We start from the raw sequence: 13,684 nt of genomic DNA on the forward strand, positions 1-13,684 counted from the left end.
ACAGTATAATCAGGAGGGGGGCTGTACATTATAATCAGGAGGGGGTGGGGGGCTGTACATTATAATCAGGCGATGGATGTACATTATAATCAGGAGGGGGTGGGGGGCTGTACATTATAATCAGGAGAGGGATGTACATTATAATCAGGAGAGAGGGGGTGCAGTACATTATAATCAGGAGGGGAGGGGGTGCTGTACATTATAATCAGGAGGGGGGGTGTACATTATAATGGGTGCCGGACGCGTTCCCGACAGTCGGGATCCCGACAGTCTTTTACCTGACGTCGGGATCCCGACTGTCGGAGCAACATACCACACCCCATTATAATCAGGAGAGGGGGGTGCTGTACTTTATAATCAGGAGAGGGGGGATGAATTTAATGATAGGCAGACTCGGTGGCGCCTCCAGCCCCCCAGGCAGCTGCCTATCGGTAGCGCTGGCCTTGCAGCCGCACCCGTATCCTATGCCTCATAGGCGCAGTATATTAAGGTTTCCTTTATCTCCACTTTATCTCTTCTCCAGCCTTAGTACATCTGCCCCAATGTGTATGATGCACATTATCCCAGTCCCTGAACTGGAAGGACTGGAATCCTGCACAGTGTCGGGTGTAATCCTAGTGCACAATGAGGACTCTATTGCAGCCTCCAGGTCTCCTCCTCCACCTGGCTCCTTATGACATCAAAGCCGATCCCCAGATCCCAGCGGTGACACTGAGCACAGAGACCTGGGACTGGGAGGGAGCGGCAGGTAAGTTCTCTCATTGTTCTGCACTTCATAACCTGTAATGATGACCAGAGAAAGAAATCATCAGCTCCTAACTGCCACATGACAGGCAGTGTTTCATACAGTAAATGGCAGTTCGGAGCTAATTGGCTGCTACTGTATCTAGCTCCACTTTAAGCCTCGTTATCTATCAGGACTGATGCTGTTATTCAGCTCTGTACCGACAAGTCTTATAATATAGCATGTTTCATTATTACACGTATGTGACGGGTTTTATAATATAACATGTTTCATTATTACACGTATGTGACGGGGCTTATAATATAACATGTTTCATTATTACACGTATGTGACGGGGCTTATAATATAACATGTTTCATTATTACATGTATGTGACGGGTTCTATAATATAACATGTTTCACTATTACACGTATGTGACGGGTTCTATAATATAACATGTTTCACTATTACACGTATGTGACGGGTTTTATAATATAACATGTTTTATTATTACACGTATGTGACAGGTTCTATAATATAACATATTTCATTATTACACGTATGTGACGGGTTTCATAATATAACATGTTTCATTATTACACGTATGTGACGAGTTTTATAATATAACATGTTTCACTATTACACGTATGTTTCTGCAGCTCCATAGAGTAGTAGTAGTACATTTATTTATAAGGCGCCACAAAGCGTCCGCAGCGCCGTACATAGCAAACAAAAAACAAATTACAAGGTAACGTACAGGAGGAATAAACAATGATGTTACTTTAAAAGTTCTGCTTATAAATATACTGTATATAGATATTTGACATTTGGCCCTAAAGTTGGAGGCCCGCCGCTGCAATGGTGTGCGCTGCTCTCAGAGGTGTCTGCACCTCCCTGGTAGTCACCGTGTGTTGTATGTTTATGCATAGCTGCCTCCCCTCCTCTCTCCCTCATTAGTCTAGCAATCTCCCTCATGTCACCTAGCCCACATTACACTGTTACATCATAGTTACCTCCCCTCCTGCATTGTGCAGGAGACTCCCTGACATAGCAGCAATCTCCCTCTCTCCCTCATTAGTCTAGCAATCTCCCTCATGTCACCTAGCCCACATTACACTGTTACATCATAGTTCCCTCCCCTCCTGCATTCTGCAGGAGACTCCCTGACATAGCAGCAATCTCTCTCTCTCCCTCATTAGTCTAGCGATCTCCCTCATGTCACCTAGCCCACATTACACTGTTACATCATAGTTACCTCCCCTCCTGCATTCGGCAGGAGACTCCCTGACATAGCAGATATCTCCCTTTCTCCCTCATTAGTCTAGCAATCTCCCTCATGTCACCTAGCCCACATTACACTGTTACACCATAGTTACCTCCCCTCCTGCATTCTGCAGGAGACTCCCTGACATAGCAGCAATCTCCCTCTCTCCCTCATTAGTCTAGCAATCTCCCTCATGTCACCTAGCCCACATTACACTGTTACATCATAGTTACCTCCCCTCCTGCATTCTGCAGGAGACTCCCTGACATAGCAGATATCTCCCTCTCTCCCTCATTAGTCTAGCAATCTCCCTCATGTCACCTAGCCCACATAACACTTACATCATAGTTACCTCCCCTCCTGCATTCTGCAGCAGACTCCCTGACATAGCAGCAATCTCCCTCTCTCCCTCATTAGTCTAGCAATCTCCCTCATGTCACCTAGCCCACATTACACTGTTACATGATAGTTACCTACCCTCCTGCATTCTGCAGTAGACTCCCTGACATAGCAGCAATCTCCCTCTCTCCCTCATTAGTCTAGCAATCTCCCTCATGTCACCTAGCCCACATTACACTGTTACACCATAGTTACCTCCCCTCCTGCATTCTGCAGCAGACTCCCTGACATAGCAGCAATCTCCCTCTCTCCCTCATTAGTCTAGCAATCTCCCTCATGTCACCTAGCCCACATTACACTGTTATATCATAGTTACCTCCCATCCTGCATTCTGCAGGAGACTCCCTGACATAGCAGCAATCTCCCTCTCTCCCTCATTAGTCTAGAAATCTCCATCATGTCACCTAGCCCACATTACACTGTTACATCATAGTTACCTCCCCTCCTGCATTCTTCAGGAGACTCCCTGACATAGCAGCAATCTCCCTCTCTCCCTCATTAGTCTAGCAATCTCCCCCATGTCACCTAGCCCACATTACACTGTTACATCATAGTTACCTCCCCTCCTGCATTCTGCAGGAGACTCCCTGACATAGCAGATATCTCCCTCTCTCCCTCATTAGTCTAGCAATCTCCCTCATGTCACCTAGCCCACATTACACTGTTACACCATAGTTACCTCCCCTCCTGCATTCTGCAGGAGACTCCCTGACATAGCAGCAATCTCTCTCTCTCCCTCATTAGTCTAGCGATCTCCCTCATGTCACCTAGCCCACATTACACTGTTACATCATAGTTACCTCCCCTCCTGCATTCGGCAGGAGACTCCCTGACATAGCAGATATCTCCCTTTCTCCCTCATTAGTCTAGCAATCTCCCTCATGTCACCTAGCCCACATTACACTGTTACACCATAGTTACCTCCCCTCCTGCATTCTGCAGGAGACTCCCTGACATAGCAGCAATCTCCCTCTCTCCCTCATTAGTCTAGCAATCTCCCTCATGTCACCTAGCCCACATTACACTGTTACATCATAGTTACCTCCCCTCCTGCATTCTGCAGGAGACTCCCTGACATAGCAGATATCTCCCTCTCTCCCTCATTAGTCTAGCAATCTCCCTCATGTCACCTAGCCCACATAACACTTACATCATAGTTACCTCCCCTCCTGCATTCTGCAGCAGACTCCCTGACATAGCAGCAATCTCCCTCTCTCCCTAATTAGTCTAGCAATCTCCCTCATGTCACCTAGCCCACATTACACTGTTACATGATAGTTACCTCCCCTCCTGCATTCTGCAGTAGACTCCCTGACATAGCAGCAATCTCCCTCTCTCCCTCATTAGTCTAGCAATCTCCCTCATGTCACCTAGCCCACATTACACTGTTACACCATAGTTACCTCCCCTCCTGCATTCTGCAGCAGACTCCCTGACATAGCAGCAATCTCCCTCTCTCCCTCATTAGTCTAGCAATCTCCCTCATGTCACCTAGCCCACATTACACTGTTATATCATAGTTACCTCCCATCCTGCATTCTGCAGGAGACTCCCTGACATAGCAGCAATCTCCCTCTCTCCCTCATTAGTCTAGAAATCTCCATCATGTCACCTAGCCCACATTACACTGTTACATCATAGTTACCTCCCCTCCTGCATTCTTCAGGAGACTCCCTGACATAGCAGCAATCTCCCTCTCTCCCTCATTAGTCTAGCAATCTCCCCCATGTCACCTAGCCCACATTACACTGTTACATCATAGTTACCTCCCCTCCTGCATTCTGCAGGAGACTCCCTGACATAGCAGATATCTCCCTCTCTCCCTCATTAGTCTAGCAATCTCCCTCATGTCACCTAGCCCACATTACACTGTTACACCATAGTTACCTCCCCTCCTGCATTCTGCAGGAGACTCCCTGACATAGCAGCAATCTCTCTCTCTCCCTCATTAGTCTAGCGATCTCCCTCATGTCACCTAGCCCACATTACACTGTTACATCATAGTTACCTCCCCTCCTGCATTCGGCAGGAGACTCCCTGACATAGCAGATATCTCCCTTTCTCCCTCATTAGTCTAGCAATCTCCCTCATGTCACCTAGCCCACATTACACTGTTACACCATAGTTACCTCCCCTCCTGCATTCTGCAGGAGACTCCCTGACATAGCAGCAATCTCCCTCTCTCCCTCATTAGTCTAGCAATCTCCCTCATGTCACCTAGCCCACATTACACTGTTACATCATAGTTACCTCCCCTCCTGCATTCTGCAGGAGACTCCCTGACATAGCAGATATCTCCCTCTCTCCCTCATTAGTCTAGCAATCTCCCTCATGTCACCTAGCCCACATAACACTTACATCATAGTTACCTCCCCTCCTGCATTCTGCAGCAGACTCCCTGACATAGCAGCAATCTCCCTCTCTCCCTCATTAGTCTAGCAATCTCCCTCATGTCACCTAGCCCACATTACACTGTTACATGATAGTTACCTACCCTCCTGCATTCTGCAGTAGACTCCCTGACATAGCAGCAATCTCCCTCTCTCCCTCATTAGTCTAGCAATCTCCCTCATGTCACCTAGCCCACATTACACTGTTACACCATAGTTACCTCCCCTCCTGCATTCTGCAGCAGACTCCCTGACATAGCAGCAATCTCCCTCTCTCCCTCATTAGTCTAGCAATCTCCCTCATGTCACCTAGCCCACATTACACTGTTATATCATAGTTACCTCCCATCCTGCATTCTGCAGGAGACTCCCTGACATAGCAGCAATCTCCCTCTCTCCCTCATTAGTCTAGAAATCTCCATCATGTCACCTAGCCCACATTACACTGTTACATCATAGTTACCTCCCCTCCTGCATTCTTCAGGAGACTCCCTGACATAGCAGCAATCTCCCTCTCTCCCTCATTAGTCTAGCAATCTCCCCCATGTCACCTAGCCCACATTACACTGTTACATCATAGTTACCTCCCCTCCTGCATTCTGCAGGAGACTCCCTGACATAGCAGATATCTCCCTCTCTCCCTCATTAGTCTAGCAATCTCCCTCATGTCACCTAGCCCTCATTACACTTACATCATAGTTACCTCCCCTCCTGCATTCTGCAGGAGACTCCCTGATATAGCAGCAATCTCCCTCTCTCCCTCATTAATCTAGCAATCTCCCTCATGTCACCTAGCCCACATTACACTGTTACACCATAGTTACCTCCCCTCCTGCATTCTGCAGGAGGCTCCCTGACATAGCAGCAATCTCCCTCATTAGTCTAGCAATCTCCCTCATGTCACCTAGCCCACATTACACTGTTACATCATAGTTACCTCCCCTCCTGCATTCTGCAGGAGGCTCCCTGACATAGCAGCAATCTCCGTCTCTCCCTCATTAGTCTAGCAATCTCCCTCATGTCACCTAGCCCACATTACACTGTTACACCATAGTTACCTCCCCTCATGTATTCTGCAGGAGACACCCTGACATAGCAGCATTCTCCCTCCCTCCCTCATTAGTGTAGCAATCTCCCTCAGGTCACCTAGCCCACATTACACTGTTACACCATAGTTACCTCCCCTCCTGCATTCTGCAGGTGACTCCCTGACATAGCAGCAATCTCCCTCTCTCCCTCATTAGTCTAGCAATCTCCCTCATGTCACCTAGCCCACATTACACTGTTACATCATAGTTACCTCCCCTCCTGCATTCTGCAGGAGACTCCCTGACATAGCAGCAATCTCCCTCTCTCCCTCATTAGTCTAGCAATCTCCCTCATGTCACCTAGCCCACATTACACTGTTACATAGTAGTTACCTCCCCTCCTGCATTCTGCAGGAGACTCCCTGACATAGCAGCAATCTCCCTCTCTCCTTCATTAGTCTAGCAATCTCCCTCATGTCACCTAGCCCACATTACACTGTTACATCATAGTTACCTCCCCTCCTGCATTTTGCAGGAGACTCCCTTACATAGCAGCAATCTCCCTCTCTCTTACATTTTGGGGGAAAAAAGGAATGATAGACACAGATACATTTACATAGAATCATCACCATTTCCCAGCACTTTACCAAGTATAACAGCTCTTACTAACTGCTCTGGGGATCATCTACATTTGGATATAAGTCATTTTACAAGATTCCTCTCAGATGTAGCAGTACACACCCACGCTTCTAGGTGCCACGTTCACAATATCTTTTCACAGTCTCTCTATATATGGAACTAGACACGCCCTTTGGGTGGAGCACGACATGCCCCCTCAATGGGTCGCTTTGCAAAAATCTATTACCAACTATTATCTCCCTGGAACTATTTTTCAAAAGTAGGCAAGTATGAGTTTATGTCCTGTTTCCCGGCTTTTAGATCCTGGCAGGATATTTTGTAACTATTTTATTATTTGTTTTTGTTTTGTGGCTGTGACACATGCGTGCCAGCAGCTGGGGCACAGGGAAGCGTGTGTAACGTGTAGCACAGGGCACCGGTACCACCATCTTAGGGTGATCACTAAACAGAACATTCATTCACATGTGGCTGCTTCTGTGGCTGCGGCATTATTTTAATGCCTGAATTTTTGTGCACACCTCCGTTTTCCGCCGCTGTGGGGGGATGGCTAGCAGCTCTGTAAGCTGTTGGCCAGCCCCTCTGCATGCGCACAGCGTCTATGCACCGGGTGATGGGGGGGACTTTCAACTGCCCCCCCCCCCCCCCCCCCCCCCCCGCGGGACACTGCCGGCCCCAGGCGGGGCGCAGGAACGTTCCCGCAGAAAGAGGGACAGTTGGGAGGTAAGGATATTGCACAGACCAGTCCAGATTATCAATGACCTAGCTCAGCTCCCCACAGGTCATGGCAATCCTAAATTACCAGGGAAGTCCAGGAACAGAGCATGTTCTCCCTCATGAAGAGGGGTGTGATATAGGGTACCGACGGTCGGACTCAGACAGCATGGTGAGCGCAACACAATCACATTGCTCCGCACAGTCACAGAACAGCACACACTCACATTTCCCCACACACTCACAGAGCAGCGCACACTCAGAGAGCAGCGCACACTCACATTGCTCCGCACAGTCACAGAACAGCACACACTCACATTTCCCCACACACTCACAGAGCAGCGCACACTCAGAGAGCAGCGCACTTTCACAGAGCAGCGCACAGTCACAGCACAGCACACACTCACATTTCCCCACACACTCACAGAGCAGCGCACACTCACATTGCTCCGCACAGTCACAGAACAGCACACACTCACATTTCCCCACACACCCACAGAGCAGCACACACTCACAGAGCAGCGCACTGTCACAGAGCAGCGCACAGTCACAGAACAGCACACACTCACATTTCCCCACACACTCACAGAGCAGCGCACACTCACATTGCTCCGCACAGTCACAGAACAGCACACACTCACATTTCCCCACACACTCACAGAGCAGCGCACTGTCACAGAGCAGCGCACAGTCACAGAACAGCACACACTCACATTGCCCCGCACACTCACACAGCAGCACACACTCACATTGCCCCGCACACTCACACAGCAGCACACACTCACATTGCCCCGCACACTCACACAGCAGCACACACTCACATTGCTCCGCACAGTCACAGAACAGCACACACTCACATTTCCCCACACACTCACAGAGCAGCACACACTCACAGAGCAGCGCACTGTCACAGAGCAGCGCACAGTCACAGAACAGCACACACTCACATTTCCCCACACACTCACAGAGCAGCACACACTCACAGAGCAGCGCACTGTCACAGAGCAGCGCACAGTCACAGAACAGCACACACTCACATTGCCCCGCACAGTCACACAGCAGCACACACTCACATTGCCCCGCACGCTCACATTGCTCCACACAGTCACAGAACAGCACACACTCCTCTATTTACAGATATGACCTCTCCTTCATCTTCCTGCATTTAGCCCTGTTTGCTCCGGAGCCCCACACACAGCCATGTGCCGGGCCCCACGGACACACATATTTTACTTCCCATGCAAAGGAATTGGTGTAAAGTATCAGATTAGATGTAACATTACTGTACATGGTGCCGGGCTTGGTGCAGGTCCCTTGAATCGGACCTCTGCCTTTATGCCCAGATCACAGAAATACTGGCATACAGCAGCTGCATGCACTGCCAGTGTCTGTGTTCAGCATGCCTGGGCATCGCACCTTTGTCGTGGTAGTGATGTTGGTAAAACGCACATTCTCTGGCAGGGCGCCTGGCAAGTCTCAGATGTCAGTGGCACCATCTAAGGTGTATGTGGGCGAATCAGTACGTTGTCAATGAATGAAAGTAATCATTTGTGTCACATGATCAATTAGGAAAGCCACTGGTTATTATCTGGAGCATTTGAGACGTTCCGATAGGTAGTTGTAGCACATAAAGGTTAATGCCTCTGGCTTTGTCACTAATCACCTGTTCTAAATCTGTTTCAGGATCTCCCTATGTGAGAGGCGCACCACCCACTTCTGGCATCGCAGCAAGTCCCAAGCTGGGGAGTAAGACGTGATCAAATTATCCCTGAGCCAAGAGTCTTAGTCAATATTTGCCAGGTCTGGGAGGAAAACTTATTAACAGCCTCGTTTGACGTAATGAGGTTGAAGGTTCTAAGAATTAAACTTTTGAATAAGCTGATGGGAACACAAGCTGTGTTGTCTCCTCTGTGACAGATGCTACTGGCCTGGGAAGATGAAGGACCGGCTGGAAGAGTTGAGGAACAGGATCAGCCAAGATGACACTCTGGATTTCGATGATAGTTTGGCTTTTGATAATCCCGTCTTTCAAGATACAGAGACAAATGATATGGACTTGTTCTTCAGGGAGGTCTCCAGCCTCTCCCTGGCCCTGAGGAAGCTGAAGGACATGGCCTCGGGCATTGAGAAGAAGCAGGAAGAGGTCCTCTGCAGCACAACGGGCACCAACATCTGCGAAGGGAAGAAGGAGCTAAACAGAATGAAATATGACTTCACCTCTGATGCTAAAGTCATCCAGTCCCTGCTGAGTCGAATGAAAAACACTTTGTCCCAGGACAATAAAAACTGGATGGCAGAACATCGGATTCGCCAGAGTCAGTTCACAGTCTTGACCAACAAATTCAGAGACGTCATGAGCCAACATTACATCAACGAGACAAAGTATGTGGGGCGGCTGAAGGAGCAAATAGTAAGACAGGCCGAGCTGGCCGGCCTAAGCCTCCATGAGGAGGAGATCAACCAGCTCATAGGAAGTCCAATGGCTCCTCAAATTGTTGGGCATGACCTGGAAATCCTTAAAGCAAAACAACACTTGGCCATGGCCCATGAAAGGCACAAACAGCTCCTGGACCTGGAAGCCCAGATAACGGAGCTCCACAACCTCTTTATCCAGTTGGATTTACTCGTCTCGGAACAGCAGGATGTGGTCAATAATATTGAGTACAATGTGATAAACACCATGGACTATATCTCTCAATCTAGCGAGCAAGTGAAGAAGGCCTTCAAATTCCAGAGACAGTCTCGGATTGCTGCTGCTATTTCTGCACTCTTAGGGCTGTGCGCCTGCTGCACCTGCCTATCCTGCGTATCTGGAGCGGTGCGGTGAATATTCCGACAAAGGGACTTCTGAGCGGGCCGATGACACATTGACATTTATTAAACCATCCTACAGGACTCTGGTGGATAAACGTAACATTGTCTATAAGGATGGGATGGGGCCTTTGGGGACTGACGCATTTCACCATCTACCTGAGGAGCTGCTAGTTACATTAATGGACATTCTAAACTTTTTGGCTGATAATGTTATTTATGAGTGCTGCTATTAGCCTGGGAAAAGCCGTCCAATGCACATTGTAATGTGTTACAGACTTAGGAAATTAAATTATATTATTATTTTTGTAAGAATAAATGCTGAGATGAATGGACAGGTGAGTGCTTCCATTGCCAGGTGTACCTGCTGGTTATAGGGTAGCCATGGGCTGAGATGAATGGACAGGTGAGTGCTCCCATTGCCAGGTGTACCTGCTGGTTATAGGGTAGCCATGGGCTGAGATGAATGGACAGGTGAGTTCTCCCACTCTCAGGTTTACCTGTTGATTATAGGGTAGCCATGGGCTGAGATGAATGGACAGGTGAGTGCTCCCATTGCCAGGTGTACCTGCTGGTTATAGGGTAGCCATGGGCTGAGATGATTGGACAGGTGAGTGCTCCCACTCTCAGGTTTACCTGCTGATTATAGGGTAGCTCTGGGCTGAGATGAATGGACAGGTGAGTGCTCCAATTTCCAGGTGTACCTGCTGGTTATAAGGTAGCCATGGGCTGAGATGAATGGGCAGGTGAGTGCTCCCACTGTCAAGTGTACCCGCTGGTTATAGGGTAGCCATGGGCTGAGATGAATGGACAGGTGAGTGCTCCCATTTCCAGGTGTACCTGCTGGTTATAGGGTAGCCATGGGCTGAGATGAATGGACAGGTGAGTGCTCCCACTGTCAGGTGTACCTGCTGGTTATAGGGTAGTCATGGGCTGAGATGAATGGACAGGTGAGTGCTCCCACTGTCCGGTTTACCTGCTGATTATAGGGTAGCCATGGGCTGAGATGAATGGACAGGTGAGTGCTCCCATTATCAGGTGTACCTGCTGGTTATAGGGTAGCCATGGGCTGAGATGAATGGACAGGCAGTGCTCACACTGTCAGCTGTACCTGCTAGTAATAGGGTAGCCATGGGCTGAGATGAATGGACAGGTGAGTGCTCCCACTGTCAGGTGTACCTGCAGGTTATAGGGTAGTTATGGACTGAGATGAATGGACAGGTGAGTGCTCCCACTGTCCGGTTTACCTGCTGATTATAGGGTAGCCATGGGCTGAGATGAATGGACAGCTGAGTGCTCCCACTGTCAGGTGTACCTGCTGGTTATAGGGTAGCCATGGGCTGAGATGAATGGACAGGTGAGTGCTCCCACTGCCAGGTGTAGCGGCTGGATATAGGGTAGCCATGGGCTGAGATGAATGGACAGGTGAGTACTCCCACTGTCAGGTGTAGCTGATGGTTATAGGTTAGCCATGGGCTGAGATGAATGGACAGGTGAGTGCTCCCATTGTCAGGTGTACCTGTTGGTTATAAGGTAGCCATTGAATGGATAGGTGAGTGCTCGCATTGTCACGTGTACCTGTTGGTTATAGGGTAGCCATTGAATGGACAGGTGAGTGCTCCCACTGTTAGGTGTACCTGCTGGTTATAGGATAGCCATGGGCTGAGATGAATGGACAGATGAGTGCTCCCACTGTCAGGTGTACCTGCTGGTTATAGGGTAGCCATGGGCTGAGGTGAATGGACAGGTGAGTGCTCCCACTGCCAGGTGTGCCTGATGGTTATAGGGTAGCCATGGGCTGAGATGAATGGACAGGTGAGTGCTCCCACTGTTAGGTGTACCTGCTGGTTATAGGGTAGCCATGGGCTGAGGTGAATGGACAGGTGAGTGCTCCCACTGCCAGGTGTGCCTGATGGTTATAGGGTAGCCATGGGCTGAGATGAATGGACAGGTTAGTGCTCCCACTGTCAGGTGTACCTGCTGGTTATAATGTAGCCATGGGCTGAGATGAATGGACAGGTGAGTGCTCCAACTGTCAGGTGTACCTGCTGGTTATAGGGTAGCCATGGGCTGAGATAAATGGACAGGTGAGTGCTCCCACTGTCAGGTGTACCTGCTGGTTATAGGGTAGCCATGGGCTGAGATGAATGGACAGGTGAGTGCTCCCACTGTCAGGTGTACCTGCTGGTTATAGGGTAGCCATGGGCTGAGATGAATGGACAGGTGAGTGCTCCCATTTCCAGGTGTAACTGCTGGTTATAGGGCAGCCATGGGCTGAGATGAATGGACAGGTGAGTGCTCCCACTGTCAGGTGTACCTGCTGGTTATAGGGTAGCCATGGGCTGAGATGAATGGACAGGTGAGTGCTCCCATTGCCAGGTGTACCTGCTGGTTATAGGGTAGCCATGGGCTGAGATGAATGGACAGGTGAGTGCTCCCACTGTCAGGTGTACCTGCTGATTATAATGTAGCCATGGGCTGAGATGAATGGACAGGTGAGTGCTCCCACTGTCAGGTGTACATGCTGGATATAGGGTAGCCATGGGCTGAGATGAATGGACAGGTGAGTGCTCCCATTTCCAGGTGTACCTGCTGGTTATAGGGTAGCCATGGGCTGAGATGAATGGACAGGTGAGTGCTCCCACTGCCAGGTGTAGCTGATGGTTATAGGGTAGCCATGGGCTGAGATGAATGGACAGGTGAGTGCTCCCACTGTCAGGTGTACCTGCTGGATATAGGGTAGCCATGGGCTGAGATGAATGGACAGGTGAGTGCTCCCATTTCCAGGTGTACCTGCTGGTTATAGGTCAGCCATGGGCTGAGATGAATGGACAGGTGAGTGCTCCACTGTCAGGTGTACCTGCTGGTTATAGGGTAGCCATGGGCTGAGATGAATGGACAGGTGAGTGCTCCCACTGTCAGGTGTACCTGCTGGTTATAGGGAAGCCATGGGCTGAAATGAATGGACAGGTGAGTGCTCCCACTGCCAGGTGTAGCTGATGGTTATAGGGTAGCCATGGGCTGAGATGAATGGACAGGTGAGTGCTCCCATTTCCAGGTGTACCTGCTGGTTATAGGGCAGCCATGGGCTGAGATGAATGGACAGGTGAGTGCTCCCACTGTCAGGTGTACCTGCTGGATATAGGGTAGCCATGGGCTGAGATGAATGGACAGGTGAGTGCTCCACTGTCAGGTGTACCTGCTGGTTATAGGGTAGCCATGGGCTGAGATGAATGGACAGGTGAGTGCTCCCACTGTCAGGTGTACCTGCTGGTTATAGGGAAGCCATGGGCTGAAATGAATGGACAGGTGAGTGCTCCCACTGCCAGGTGTAGCTGATGGTTATAGGGTAGCCATGGGCTGAGATGAATGGACAGCTGAGTGCTCCCATTTCCAGGTGTACCTGCTGGTTATAGGGTAGCCATGGGCTGAGATGAATGGACAGGTGAGTGCTCCCACTGTCAGGTGTACCTGCTGGTTATAGGGTAGTCATGGGCTGAGATGAATGGACAGGTGAGTGCTCCCACTGTCAGGTGTACCTGCTGGTTATAGGGAAGCCATGGGCTGAAATGAATGGACAGGTGAGTGCTCCCACTGCCAGGTGTAGCTGATGGTTATAGGGTAGCCATGGGCTGAGATGAATGGACAGGTGAGTGCTCCCATTTCCAGGTGTACCTGCTGGATATAGGGTAGCCATGGGCTGAGATGAATGGACAG

General features: G+C 49.6%; 1 protein-coding gene across 1 annotated transcript; it reads left to right on the forward strand.

The window, feature by feature from the left end:
* Positions 1 to 9,074: 9,074 nt before the first annotated feature.
* Positions 9,075 to 9,983, forward strand: LOC146036787 (syntaxin-3-like). Its single transcript, XM_083160672.1, has one exon. It carries the CDS (start codon positions 9,093 to 9,095, stop codon positions 9,981 to 9,983), a length of 891 nt encoding a protein of 296 aa, XP_083016798.1. The 5' UTR covers positions 9,075 to 9,092.
* Positions 9,984 to 13,684: the final 3,701 nt, after the last annotated feature.

This window comes from Crinia signifera, chromosome 9 (genome assembly GCF_055691185.1).
Source record: "Crinia signifera chromosome 9, ASM5569118v1, whole genome shotgun sequence".
Lineage (NCBI taxonomy): Eukaryota > Metazoa > Chordata > Amphibia > Anura > Myobatrachidae > Crinia > Crinia signifera.